The following is a 15054-nucleotide window of genomic DNA, read 5'->3' on the forward strand; positions in this document are numbered from 1 at the left end:
TGTGTTCATTGTGTTTCACTGATGTCATGTCAAAATGACTTAGTTTTCAAATGAAATAAAGTTTCCAACTGACAACCTTCCTAACTTATCTTAGGGCTTGTACACACTAACACTTGTGTCGGCATAACTTATGTCGTTCAGGGGTGTGAATAAACTATTCCTCGAGTAGTGCACATTACACCGACCTAAGCACTGGTGCAGACAGCGCTATATCAGCAGGAGAGATTCTCCTGCCAACATTGTTAGTACTGGTTCTGGCCATGATTTTATTATGCCAATGGGAGAGCTCTCTCCTGTCTGCATCAAGCGTCTTCACCAGACGCACTACAGTGACGCAGCTGCACTGGTGTAGTGCTTATATGCTTATAGTGTAGACTAGCACTCAGTCTTTTAGGGTCTGAGTTTTCCTATTCCGGAGGCACAGCTGGGTGTGGCCAAGGTTGTTTAGGATTCTGAGGCTGCTGGGGGCCATTTTGGCCTCTAGTGTAAACTAGAGTAACCCCAAAGCTGCTAATTCGTGCCTGGGCTGCAGCAGTTACTAAAGGACTGTCCAGCAGCCCAGAATAGCCATCTGCACTCTAACTCTCCCTTCTTCCCTTGTGCCACCCAGGGAACTCCCATCTGCCAGGGGAATATTTTCAGGGAGGTTGGGGTTGGCCTCCAGCTGTTTTCCTGTCCTTTTAACAGCATGAAAATGGTATAGAGGTGCCAGAATATTGCCTTGAATTGGGACCTGAGAGTCAAGTTCTATCCTTGGTGTCCTTCTCACTCCTGACCACCAGTAAGAAAAACTGTGCAAGCCAAATTATGTTCTTGTTGGCACCTGTTCAAATCAGAGTGAAGCCAGTGGGATTGTATAGGTGTCACTGAAGGCATAATTTGACCTGCAGAGTGTTTAATACTGGTGATGTTGGATAAGAAGAAAGCCACCAAGCTTGATTCTGAGTTTAGGATTCAGAATAGCAGCCATTAGTCTGTATCCGCAAAAAGAACAGGAGTACTTGTGGCACCTTAGAGACTAACACATTTATTTGAGCATAAGCTTTCATGGGCTACAGCCCATTTAATCAGATGCGTAGAACAGAACAGAAATGTATTTATATCTTCTTACTATATGTTCCATTTTATACATCTGATGAAGTGGGGTGTAGCCCACGAAAGCTTATGTTCAAATAAATTTGTTAGTCTCTAAGGTGCCACAAGTACTCCTGTTCTTTTTGAGTTTAGGATGAGTTTCTAGGGACGATGGTGACGAAAAAAACTATTTTTGTTTGTAAATTGAGTAAAATTAATGAGGCATCAGTGAGATAAACATGGAACTTCAAAATGCTACTTTTAGGTGTTACTTTTCAAAGTGGAACTCTGTTTGAAGTATCATGTTCAGTTTCAACTAACTAGCTTGTGAATGAAATACATGAGGTTCCTATGAAAGTTGGGAAGTCTGTTTTCAAGTGTATACTACTATGTTATTTGATATTAGGGTATGGGGTTTTTTTGGTTTTTTTTTAAATGGATAGGCATAAATTGAGGAGCAAAAGTCAGAGGCAGGGGTTGTTCAGGCCTATTAATTCTGAAATCTATGACTGATAAGTGTATTGCCATTAGCAAATAGTGGGCTGAGCCTCCAGCTACCTGGGAGAGAGCTTTTATGCATTGGGTTCAGATCAAATCTGCATGTGTATGCAGACATCCACATAGTGCCTGTCATAAACCTTTCTTCAACCGTTTACTCTTCAATCCTTGAAAAGTGGCAAAAGGCAGGTTTCTTCACCAGTAATCTTAAATAATCATATTTATATTTACTGATGGCTTAGACGCACAAAACTGCGTTAAGCAAGGTGCACTTTATCCTCCATTACTGGGCTATCAACTGTCAGGTTATCTGTCCTCAAAGCCATATCTCATTGATTCTCCACTCCATTATGCTTCTTATATTAGCACTCTTGCCGTGATGCCCATTAAAGCCCAGCTGTTTGGTTCCAGAGGATGAAGGGGAAAATATGCAGGGCTCTGGAGATTTTAGTTATTTTTTTTCTTACATGAATGTTAAAGCATCAGCTAATACATCAGTCTTCCCAGTGACATCTGATAAAGTGCTGTTTTGCCTTGAGACCTTGTCTTAATCAGTAGTTGCAATAGCCCACACTGTCCCTTGGAGTTCCTATCACTAGCTTTGGCTGACTTTGGGGAAAAAATTTAAACCTGATCACTTTAGCTAAACTTCTGGTTTGGAGTGAAATAGCAGCAATCAATTGCAAAATACGTATTGGGAACACGACTGCTAATATCTCTTGGGTTTTAATGTCAGTAAAAGTGCATAGAGAAAACAAAACCTAGACCTCAGATTCTTCCATTTGAATTGCCTGCCAATGTTCTTTGCGCCTTAACTTATACTAGCATAACTTTCCCATGTAGATAAGCCCTCTTGCTGCTCTGGCTACATGTGCATCAACAGGAAAGGAGGAGTTAGTTACATGAATCTATCTGAAGGAGAAAAAATCCTCCTTCAACTCCAGTACAATTAGCTTATCTGTATCCTCGTCACTCATAAGTTATCATATCACACTACATTAGTTGAGGATGAGGAGAGAAAATGGACTCTTGCAGAGTCAGGGACAAAACCTCTCAGGTAGATAAGGGAGTTGACAAATGGAGGTGTGTAAAGAAAAGAAAATGCAAATGTAGAAGCAAATGCAAATTTAGCAGCAGTAAAGCTGCAAGTAAGCATTCTTCCAGGTTGGTTACAGTGAGGCAAGAGTGGAAGAAGAGAGTCGTGAAGAAAAGAGGCTGGGGTTTCGTTTCAATACTTTTCCATTGTCACAATGCTGTGTAAGCTGTTCCTCTGAATTGTACCCCTTCCCTCTGGCATGTGGAAATTTCTGAGACCTGTAACCTGCATGGACAAGACCTTTACCCAGCATTTCTTTAAGATGTTTCATATGTGTGCTTTGGGCCTTTCAGTGATTTGAGCCATGTTTTTGGACAATAAATTTGGAATCGCATAATGTCATTTTTAGAGTAAATTTTCCAAGTAAAGCCATGCTTCAGTATATGTTTTCGCCTGGCTTAAGAAGTTAATCTGAAAATTAATCCTTACAAGTAAAAGAAAAAAAAATGTACTCTGCAGAGCCAGGAACAGAAACTCGTAGGTAGATAGGGGAGACCTGAAGAAGAGCTCTGTGTCACTCAAAAGCTTGTCTCTTTCACCAGCAACAGTTGGTCCAGTAAAAGATACTACTTCACCCACCTCGTCTCTCAAGTAAAAAAAACAACGCAGTAGAATGTAGAGCCAGTAATCTTGACAGTATCCTTCCAGGAATTTAGAGTTTTTGATTCATCTGGAAAGATATCTCGGTCACCCCAGGATTTGAGCAAACCAGCACTGTGTGTATGGATCCTGGTTTGAGTTAATCAAGGTCTCAATCATTTTATCAAATGGCCTTGTCCTCTTTTTCTTTTTGCATCCAGCCTAGAGATGCATTCCTCTAATGATCAGGGATGTTTAGTACCCTTTTAAAGAGATTTGGATAGTTGACAATTTAATCTATGTAATGGGACCTGTCAGTTTGCAGGTGCAAAACTTCAGAAGAGTGGAATATATTACCAGGAGAAATAGGCTAACCACTCTTCCTTTTTGCCAATATTTCAGCCATTGGTAATGCATATGCAGTATTGAGCAACCCAGAGAAGCGGACGCAATATGACCAATTTGGAGATGAGAAAGTCAACCCTTCAAGACATGGGCACAGTCACACAGACTTCCACCGTGGATTCGAAGCAGACATCTCACCTGAGGATCTCTTCAACATGTTCTTTGGTGGTGGATTTCCTTCTAGTAAGCCTATCAAGTTTTAATCTGCTCTGTAGACAGGGGTGGTTCCATGTGGCTATCTTTGCTGCCACTCTTGTGACAGAACAGTAATGCAATAATGGTTTATTTGGCAGCCTGTGGTGATACTGAGAGCTGTGTTCCTTGCAACAGCTGAAGTAGATGAGTTCTCCTTACAAGTGTCCATTACTGATGTAAACATCTCAGTTTCCTAAATGTTTAAAATTAGAGCTCTGAGAACTCAACCCACTGGACAAATCGCATGTTGAACCAGCAGGTAGTGTCATCAGAGCTGGAATTCTTAGGACCCTCAAATGGATTTTGCATACTGGTCATATTCACCATTTTAAATTTGTCTTGAACATTTTTTAAGTTACTTTTTTACACTAGTTTTACAAGCCTGTTTTGAGGAAGTATTAAAACCCTCATCAGAATAAACATACTAACTTCTAGGCCACTAACCATCAAGAAGAGATCTCTCACTCACATCTGCTGTGCTGCACAACTAAGACACTAAAACTAGCAGGTATCAGTCTCCAGGTCTTTCACCCTACTTTCCTATCTCTCCCATCACAGAAATCAGTCAAAAATATTTGTGTCTATATATATGTCAAGGAGGTGTTGAGTAGTCATGGCCTCCCCCTGCTTGCCAAATTTGACCATAGTGAACTTTTAGGGACTTCTCTAGAATGTGATTTAAATTTGTTCAGACTGAAATTAAATCTGTATAAATTGATCAGGGCCAGGAGTTGTCTCCCTAATTTTCTTTGTACGCCATTTAATGGTCACCATTAAAATATTTACTGTTTTCCTTTTACAAGCACATAAAGTTACTGTGTTATTCTGTCTCCTAAATAGAGGCATTACCTGAGGAATAGCACAATAACATTAAGTACTTGCAGAGGCATTTGTAAAGCTTTTACTAGTATTCATGATACTATCTGTAATGGAATAGGTGTTTGAGTGAAGGAACCATTGAGATAGCTTATTAACCTGTTTATGAATTCACAAGGTAATGGGGAAGAAGAAATTATATATAAACCCCAGTAGTCATCTTTCTCAGCTATTTCTGTTATTCAAAACTACAGCTAAGTAAAGACGACAGATGTAAGAACTCTACACTTAATTATAAAAGAGCCATTTTTTTTCTGATCAGTAAACTAGGAAAAAATTATTATTTTATTTATAACTTCTTAGTTTTATAATCTAAAATTCAATACCACACAGTACTGAAGAGACTTGCACAATGTTTCCACCCACCCTGAAGTTCTCCAGTTTGGCTACAAAAATAATGTGGACCATCCACCGATTATCCTTCAGGCAGGTCTGCTTGGCACTCTCCCAGCTTGGAAATAAGTCTTTTCTGGTAGTAACATTTTGTTCAGTTTAGGACTCAACACTCATTTCCTAAATGCTTACCAGGCACTGAATCCAAATTCTTCCTTAAAAAAAATCTTTTTATCATCTCTGCTGAGTTGGTGTTCGCCCTCACAGCTTAGCCAACCCTGATGGGTACATTTTTTAAAGATGCCTCCATTATTATTTTCTAGAGCAGGGGTTGGCAATCTTTCAGATGTGGTGTGCCGAGTCTTCACTTTAACTTAAGCTGATCGGTGCAAGGAAGGAGAGGAGGAGGGATAGGAAAGCCCCACGCTCGGGAAAGAAGAGCGGGAGGGGGAAGCTTGGCTGCTGGCAGGACCAAGCGTCTGCCTCCTGCCCCCCGCAGGAGAGAGCGGTGGGCCAGGGGGCTGAGTGGGGCCGGGACCCCGGCAGGTAGCAGCGTGCCATTAAAAATTGTGCTGCAGGTTGCCAACCCCTGTTCTAGAGTGATGCTGCAATGTCATTACTTGGTGACACCTGGCTAAAACTCCAACCAACATCACAGGGTAGCTTAGGTGAAAATTTCTGAATTTCATTGTGATTTGTCTATGCCTAATCTGCCCATGTGTTGCATTCTTAATCAGGTAGGATTATGTGGCGTGTTCACAATTCTTTTGATCTCATCACCTGCCAGGCTAGCTGTCAGAATGTCCCAGCGTTCTGGATTCTTTTTAATGGATTTCTTTTGCCTACAGGTAATGTTCACGTATACAGCAATGGCAGGATGCGATATACCTACCATCAGCGGCATGACAGACGAGAACATCAGGGTGATGTAAGTGGAGACAAGAGCAAGGGGAAAGTAAAAAGGCTTTAATGTGTGCAACCCAAAAAACAGGTTGCTGTCGTAGCGATTGTATTAAATTGGCCACCTGATTTTCCATTTTCCTAGGTAAGTGGAGTGCTTTTCTATTGTAGTGTCAAGTGAGTTTATTTTTTTTCTATCAGAGTTGCCTGTTTAACTTACTTACAGTTGAATTTCCATGACTTTCATACATATGCAGATGCAGCTTATCAGACTGGATCTCATTTACACAATGAGAAAATAAATATCATTTTCTGTCTGGCATAGCGTCATATTGAAATAAAATTATAGCATCCGCCAAATGCAGCATGAACTGAAATTTCTTTTTTACCTAAACACTGAATTCCAAAAGTCAGATTTCTCTTGAAACAATGAGCAGAAATTAACTGAATAGTGGAGGGTTTACCCACCTTATATGTGAGTCCTCATAACATCTACACCCATTCCTCCTTATTTTGCTACCCAGGATGTGCTGCTGGTGGCATGATGCTACAGTATTAACTCATCAGGCCCATTTGAAGCTGTTATAATTTAAGAATGCCAGAAAAGTAACCAGGGTGTTGTGATCATGATCTTAGAGGGAGATGCTTAGTCAAAACATCTGACTTATTCAATGACTTTCCTATACCCAGATGTTCTCAGGCACACTTTGTGAACCAAACCTGTTCAACGCATGAACTCTCACAAAATGCAAAACCAGAGTGATAGAGAAGGGACCTCCAGACGTGATGAAACCAAGAGACAGAAAATTTAAAGATTTAAACATCTATCAATTTTTCTTTTCTGTCCCCGACCTCTGTCTGAATGCTGAGATTTCTTTCTCCTGAATCTCAAATTACTATGCCACTACCTTTCCACTGAGCACTGGACAGGGCAGGACTTCTATAGGGCTTCTAATCTGTTCTCCTCTTTAATTAGTCAAGGAAGACACTTTTATAGGGACAAGAGGCATTTCTGTGCCTCCTTTTGTCACAGAGGCCAAATGTGCTGCTTTTACAATGCTCCCAGCCCTGTCTGGCTAAGGAAATGAGACAGAGGGGCCATGGAGCTAACCCACATCTCTTTCACAGCAGTGTAGACCATTAATACAGTATATTTTTTTAAATGCTATTGGGTGTTTTTTCTTAGGTCTTTAGGGACAGATGTTCTGCACTCGAGGGGAGGGAATTTAAGAGGTGAGGCAGAAAGGGATGCAAACTCATCTTGCATATCATTGTAAAGGGGGAGCACTTTCTAAAAAATCCATCTAATGCTGTGGTACTAGTCTCTACAGACTGACATGGATATGAAATATGCATTAGCAACTCTCCTGGAAATCTTTAAATATAACAATGATATGAGTCCTTCCAAACTCACATTCAAGACTTTTTTTTTTTTTCCACCCTCCAAAAAACATGATGGTGATTTGGGATGTGTGGGATAGCTTTAGCACTTTCAGGTGTGCTTTCAAAGTAATGCTCAGGGATTTAACCCTATGACTGCCATTACTGTTGGTGGAAATCACTGGGCAATAAAATCCCCACAAGCTGCTTTGGCAATGTTCTGTTTACTCTTATTTTTATTTATAAACCCCATCGAACAGTCAGTCCTGTTGCATCTTTGACTAATGCAAAACACATTTCCCACTCACATCAGCGGGATCAAGAGAACAGTATGATTGGGTTTGCAAGGGAGGGTGAGATGCTAAATAGTCTTATGCATGTAAATGTATTTATGACATTCCATTGTATATTTCTGTTCCCCCTCAGGGTGGCCTTGGGTTGTTTGTCCAGCTGATGCCTATTCTTATCCTGATAATTGTTTCAGCTCTCAGCCAGATGATGGTCTCCAGCCCACCTTACAGTTTGAGCCACAGGCCGTTAGTACCCATAACTCTCATATATATTTAGCTTGGGGGTAGGCTGGGAGTAGGGGAAGCAATTGGAAACAAGAATTGGCATGTTAGTGGTTGGGATCTTTGTGTTTTATTTTTACTTTTTGGTATGTTTTCTTGCCTTGCCTTTCCTAATGTTTCTCTTGCGTTCACATGCCCCATAACATTATGTAACACCTGGAATTGTTGAGAAGGATGACTTGGAGATCTGCCAGCACCCATTATTGCAGCCAAGAGTGCTAGTTCAATGAGCAAAAATAAACTTCTTTAATCCCATTTTTCTTCTTTGAGTGGCTCTGCATATTCCCACTTACGGATACTGTGGCACCTCATGGTGCCTAACAACAGAATCTTCTCCAAGAAGCAGCCATTAGAGCACTCACGCGCCCGCTCCTACCTCTCCTGTCGGTGTCTCTGAATGTTCTGAGGATAAGGTTATATAAGAAGGTGCAGTGCCCTCTACCACCTCAGTTCCTTCCATCTGCTGTGCCAGATGGACATGAACTACTCCAGTCCATTCAGATCCATTTTTTTTTTCCATTCTTGCTGTTATGATGATTTTGTTAAGTGATAAATGTAGATAGGTTAGTTATTTAGTAGCCCAGTTCCGAGTTATATTAGGACTGAAGAAAAAAAAGCTGGGATTCAAGAAATGTTCTTCGTGCTCGGCTGTCTTCCTGGCCTCGAACAGCCACGTTAGGGACTGAAATGCCTGGTGGCCTGTGTCTGAATTGTATTGCTTGTCTAACTTTAGGTTATAGGCTCCTCGGGTCATGTTATTCCTCTGATTTCTACAGTACCAGGCAGACTCAGGAAGGCCATCAAATGATAAATACTATGATTATCTTCACATGTGCCCAAAATGTGGTCTCCTTTCTTGACATAACACACCAGCATGGGGCTCAAGCTTGTGAAGAACTTAGGGCTCTGTTTTGAGTGGCAAGAAGATTGTGCGTAGGTTCCCCTTTTTTCAAATTACGGTAAGCTAAACAAGAACAAGGCACTCTTGTTCTGAAATAAGTGTGCCCACACATGAAGTTAATCAGGAACAACTCCATGATTGGACAAGCCCTTATATTCCTCAATAGGTTCATCTAGATATACTAAGTATCTGTACATGTATGCTGTCTGAAGTGTCTGGTCAGTGGATCAGAAGAGAATACCCTTTTGGAGGTATTCTCTGTCCTTGCGCTGTCTTGAATAAAGAGGGAAGAACTTGGGGAGGAGGATATGGGGAAAGGGGAGCCTAGCTCCTTTCCTGCAGCAATAGTGGATGCTGCAGCATGTTGCTAGTTAGAGCAATGTGCCACTCTTGGGGTTAGCAGTAATCTGCAGTGAGAGGAGCTGAGGGTCTGGATTCATCAAGCAGACAGTCTTATTGAGCAAGCTTAGCTATCAGTTGTGTCTTTTTGTTCTGCTTTGACCTACATTCTGACTTAATTCTGTGAACAAATATATTTCTGAAATACTGGTTTGTCTTAGTCTTCAGCTCGAGATCCATTAGCTTCAGAGATTCATAACCAGACACACACAGCATCTTTGGGGCACATCCTGAAGGAGAAAGGCCGTGTGTTTGGGAAAGAAGTAGCAAAAAGTATTTCAAACACTAGCTGCTGAGGAGCTGTTGAAGATTGGAATGAGCACTTAATTCTAAAACATGTATGGAGTCCTCTGGCAGTCAACACCCAAGATACCCCAGTGTTCTGAAGCACACCCATGTAGCTCAGGGAAGAATTGATTGGTTGGCTAGGTAGGTCTTATTTCCACCTGGTAGAATGTTCCACTATGTCCGTTCCACCAGAGATAAAACTCTCCTCACCAAAACTGCAAGTGTACAGGAAGGATATGCCCTTTAATAGATTAATAATGCATATTAGCTGTTGCTTGTCCAAAAATTTTTACTTAGTGTTTGAATAACATTTACTATTTTGGCTTTTCTTCCTGGACTAGGTCTGTGGGTCACATACACAGGAGAGTGACGGAGCACTTGAAAGTAGCTTACTATGTAGCTGAGAACTTTGCAGAAGAGTACACTGGTACAAACCTGAAAAATGTTGAGAGGAGTGTGGAAGACGATTACATTGCAAACCTTAGAAATAACTGCTGGAAGGAAAAGCAACAGAGTGAGTGGCATGGTGGGAGGAATGGAAACCTTCTGAGCCCGCTTTCTTAATTCTGATTTGTTTTAGAAAAAAGTCCTTGAGTAGGAACTGAGTTACATCTCTGATAGCTCAATCATAATTTCATTGCTGTGTAGAACCTGAGGCATCCCATCGGCCCTGTGTGCAATGGTTTGACAAATCAGTCACCCCTGTCCCATATAATTTTTTTAAATAATAATATTATAGAAATGATCAGTGTAGCAGCTCCATTCTGTGGAGCTCCTTTGCCATGTCAGTGGGATATGAACAGAATTCTCTGATTTCCTGAGGGATCGGGAAGGTAGGGCCAGGAGACAGTCAGGAGTTTCCTGATGTTTCCTTATTGCCGTGGGGTTATTGTGTCATTTTAGAACAAAGTGATTTAGCGCTAGCAAAGCGTATATCTTTACAGCCCCGTTCTGTCTTACGAGCCATAACAGAGAGTCTACAAGGTGAAGAATGGAATCCTCTTCATTTTCAAGTTTTTTTTTATGACTGTTTAACTCTCAAGGTTTATCACCAAAGATAACATTTTATTGACTCCATCCTCGATTGGCCCCTTTCTTAAGTGACTGTATGATAGATGATTACAGCTGCTTTGAACTAATGCCCAGTTTGGGATTTGTGTGCAAATACATTGGCATTGTTGTTTGGGATAAAAAAGAGATTCCAAAGTTTTCTTGGATCCCCACAACATGCAAACTATCTTTCTGACCAAAAAGTGCTGAATGTGACACCCTGACATTGCTATTCTGAGTCAGCCAAAGTTGTTGCTGCAGAGCGATGCAGTAGACCAAGCTAGAGTGATAAACTCTGATCCACCATATTTCTTCTTTCCCACATTATCAGGCTACCCCTTATGTTACTCATTTAATGCACACTAGGGCTGCTTCCAGTTCCCAGCACATATCTAAAACTTCCCTTAGGATAAGCCATTGAAAGCCTGCTGACAAAGATCGCTTTTGTTCTATTCCAAAGGATGTCAGGTGTTCCCTACCCTCTCACTGTACTTCATCTGGCCTTGAAGAACTTGAGACCAGATCCTTTTCCCATTGAAATCAATAAGATGTTGAGGAGTTGATCCATCACACTTTGCATCTTGGTGAATGATTGTTTTTAATGTTGGAATTTTTCCTTTTCAGAGGAAGGCTTGCTTTATCGAGCACGTTACTTTGGAGATTCAGATCTGTATCAAAGAGCACAGAGGATGGGCACCCCAAGCTGTAGCAGACTGTCAGAAGTTCAAGCCTCCATGCATGGATAGTCACTACTAGACCACTCAGCGGAGGTCTAAGTATGAGCTGGTGATTTTCCTGTGACACTGAAACATGACACATCAATGAGTTTCATACTTATTTAAATCTCTGAGATCTAGATCTTCATGTCTCTCTCCTCTCAATGTCCATGTGTAACAAGGAGAAAACATAACCCCTCTGTCAAGCATATACACCTTCACTGAGATGATTGGTTTAATTTGCATGCCAGCACCTCACATGCTCTTCCAGTTCACATCTGTTTCTTAGCATTGCTGGTGTCAGCTCTCTGGGAGCAAAGTGAAAGGCCTGGGCATGTTTGCGAGTCAACTGAGTTCTTGTCAAGCATCCATTTGAGACAATGTCACTTTTTGCTTTGTCTGGTCAGAAGTTGTTGCCCTTATCAAGCATTTATCAGATTGGGCAACTGGGAGTCACATTTCTATAGCTAGTTTTTGTTGCTCTGTTGCCTATTTTATTGTACCAGGGCACTTAAAGAAATATGATTCCAGGGAAGAGATTTCTGTAAGATAGCTGTTTCTTGTCCCTCTGTCGTCTTCCCTAGACACTCAGTGAAACCATTCCAAACTCTCACTGGATGCAGCAGGTTGTAGAGGTAACTCACTTCATTGAACTGGGGGTCAGGGGGAGGCCAGCTGTGAGTGCTGGAGACTCATGGTGTCTTCACAGCACAGTAGCATGGTAAACCTGATGAATCAGAGTGATGTGGTGGCAATTCAAATGGCATAAATGAAAGTAGCACTAGATTGCACACAATCCTCCTTTGAGTAAATACATTAAAATTTGGCCCAGGGTTGGAGTCTCTTCTCTCTCTCATTATTAGGTCTGATATTTTGCAAAGGCAGGAGGCTTCACCTATCAGCAACTAACAGGATGAATGTAAAACACACAGGTTTTCCCCATCTCTCACAAATTTAATTAAAAGCAGGGGCTTGTTATAGGGGAACAAATTGAGACTTTGCACCATATGTTCAGATGAACGCACACTCATTACGCCTTAGTTATCTTGTATGTCAGACATCTGGTCACCTAAGTTGTGTACCCAAGTAAGTTAGGAGGGCTAGGGTTGGGTTTTTTGTTTTGTTTTTTGGCAGGTGGCACGCATTTGAAAATTTCGTCCTTTAATGTCAGTTCTGAACTCGGGTGTCTGCTATTTTTAAGTGTCTTGCATTTTGGATTTTTTTTTTTTATATGTCCTGTACCTTGTTTTGATAACTGTTCCTCTTATTAAATGGAAATATTTTAATTAACTTGTCACTTGCTCTCTCTAACTCAGCATATCTCTGTGTATCTATAGTCTAATGAAGAGCGTAGCTGTAAAACAAAGAACTACTTTAGCATTTTTCAGTTAGACATGTTACCTGTAATTTGCGGAGGTGGGTGGGAAAGCTGTTTTGTCTTAAATGGTTATCATGGATTGGAGACTGACACAGTTACCACTTCTATTCCCAGACTCTTGAAATGCCTGAAGACTTTTGGCGAAGTGCACTGAGCCAAGGTGACAGACTTTATATTTAAAGAATCAAACCTTAAATTAAAATGGAATTGGAGAATTAGCAACGCACAACTGCCCTCTCTCTTCTCTCTCTGTGTCTCCAACGTTAGATGCAGCAGGCAGCAGTTAGGAAATAAAGCTGCCTGTCTTCTCCCCTTCTTTCCAACACCACTAGAGTGCGACAGTCTAGTCTCTCCTAGGATACAGCAACCATGAGAACAAGTATAGAGTATAAAAAAACAAACTGCAGCAAGCCATGAAGCAGGAGACCCTTCCATGATTGCACTGGTCACTTCGAACAGAGAGAGAAATTGGAAGATTTTTTTAGGACTAAAAACCAATTAATAAGAAAAGAATCTATTTAGAATTAATTTATAGCTATATGTATGTTGTACTTTTAAACTATGCAGGGTTTGGATTAAATTATTTGGTTTTCTGCCCAATTTAATAAACTGTAAAGTGTGAACTCTAACCTGTTTCGGGGGGCTGTCCAGCCCTGCAGACCTATCCAATTTCAGGTTGTCATTTGATGATACTTTGCATTTATTTTATTTTTTTTATTTTGTTGAGGAAAATACAATTTTGTGACTGAGTTTTTTTTATAAAAGAATCTCTAAATCTGTAGAAAGACGATTTCTTAAAATTGACCAGACTCCTGATTTGTTTTTGCTATTTTGATTTAATTGGTGGCAGTCAACAGTGCTGGATTCTTGTACAGCGAGGACAGGATTGTCATAAATGGTCTTAGCTCATCAGTGTTCAATTGGTTTATGTGTGTGTGTAACATTTTTTTTTCCAGAGTCTGCTTTATTTCTGCCTTGTAATCAGTGTGCAGCATTAGTTTTGTAAACAGGGCCTGCCACGAGCTATATCCTTTTGTTCTTCTCTTTCCTAAACTCAGAGTTCCTCATCCAGCAGACTGCTAACTGTAATATGGCTGTTACCTTGCCATAACACTTCTGATGTTTCAACCTGTATTGACATCCCAAAAAAACAGTCTCTCTGATTCTGGTGAAAGAAGTTTTTTGATGGGGAGATCAGAAAGAGGGGGAAGGTTAATCTTCAGTTGCTTAATTGGGTTTTGGCGCATCTGATACTAGATCACACTGTTTTACCCATTTTATAGCAATGGTTTTGCCCATCATGCATTTTAAAAGAAGCAACGATGTTGCTAAAAGCCTTGGGTTTACCTGCTTGAGCAAGCAGGACCTGGATTAGAGCAACAGGATAGCGCTCAAGGTTATTCTATAGCCAATGTATCTCTTTGACATATGAAGTGAGAGAGGCAAAAGTTGAATGAGCTAAATTACCATTAATGGCATAAACTGGATTCTTCTCTACCCTGATGTTAATTTTTGCTTGAAGACGTTTCCTATACAAACAGTTTTCAGAATTCCTGTGTGGTGGAATTTATCAAAATAGCAGTGGCTGCCAGGTAAGGTGGTAAGGGACTGGGAGAAAAGTGAAAGGCCAGATGGTTTTATTTCTGTTTGTTGTTTGAAATTGACCAGCCCTATTTTTTAACTGGATATTTATGTAGCAAAATGGTTCTGAGCCCTCCTGTTCATTGCAAGCCTTACTATCCACTACTGTGATGTATCTGATCTGATTTCAAGTTTTAAAAGATATCCCCCAGGTCTTTGGAGAGTGGTATGGTGGAAATAAAATATTTTGGAATAAATGCTGTTTACAGAGGCACAAGAGCTACCCAGCATTAAGAGATGTTGGAGGGGAAATGTGAGAAACAACTCATGTTTGCAAAAGGTGCTGACATTTTTCAAAATGGCACTCCTGCTCCAGTGCCCATCCAACCAAATCTTTTGATTTCTCAAGTAGATATCCATGGATGGTAAGCGCTATGTGCAATAAAGCATAGATCCTAAAGGATACTCACAGAATCTGTATTTCTTGATTTAGAATTAATTATACAATTGTACATCTATAAATAAATGTTTATTATGTGAGAGACTCTGACTGTGTGTGTGCCACTCAGGGTCTGCTGTGTTGTGTGCTGACAAATAATTTGTGGGAAAACAAGTCAGAGAATGAGGACAGTGAGAACAGTTACAATTTCTGACATGTCACCTGTGAGACTGAGGACTGCACCCTAACGATGAATTGTGCTGAGTGGATGCAGGACCTTTTTTCTGCTGTACACACTGCTGCCTTCCAAGGCTGGCAAAGTCCATTTGTCAGTGACGATGGGGATTAAGCATTCTGCAGGCACAAACAGCATGAGCTGGAAAGCCTTCTAGTA

The 15054-nt window shown here is 40.8% G+C and overlaps 1 protein-coding gene across 4 annotated transcripts in view; it reads left to right on the plus strand.

The window, feature by feature from the left end:
- The window catches only part of DNAJB12 (DnaJ heat shock protein family (Hsp40) member B12), a 28134-nt gene extending 13371 nt beyond the window's left edge, over positions 1–14763 (plus strand). For 2 of the 4 annotated variants that reach the window (XM_030569605.1, XM_030569607.1), the window contains 6 exons: positions 3650–3835; positions 5905–5984; positions 7763–7872; positions 9838–10010; positions 11171–11322; positions 12755–14763. In XM_030569605.1, coding sequence (XP_030425465.1) covers positions 3650–3835; positions 5905–5984; positions 7763–7872; positions 9838–10010; positions 11171–11292 — 671 coding nt within the window. In that variant the 3' untranslated portion in view covers positions 11293–11322; positions 12755–14763. Of the gene's footprint in view, positions 1–3649; positions 3836–5904; positions 5985–7762; positions 7873–9837; positions 10011–11170; positions 11333–12754 lie in introns of all 4 variants that reach the window. The other 2 variants (XR_004001271.1, XM_030569606.1) reach the window with 2 other exon arrangements.
- Positions 14764–15054: the final 291 nt, after the last annotated feature.

This window comes from Gopherus evgoodei, chromosome 7, assembly GCF_007399415.2.
Source record: "Gopherus evgoodei ecotype Sinaloan lineage chromosome 7, rGopEvg1_v1.p, whole genome shotgun sequence".
In the NCBI taxonomy this organism is placed as follows: domain Eukaryota; kingdom Metazoa; phylum Chordata; order Testudines; family Testudinidae; genus Gopherus; species Gopherus evgoodei.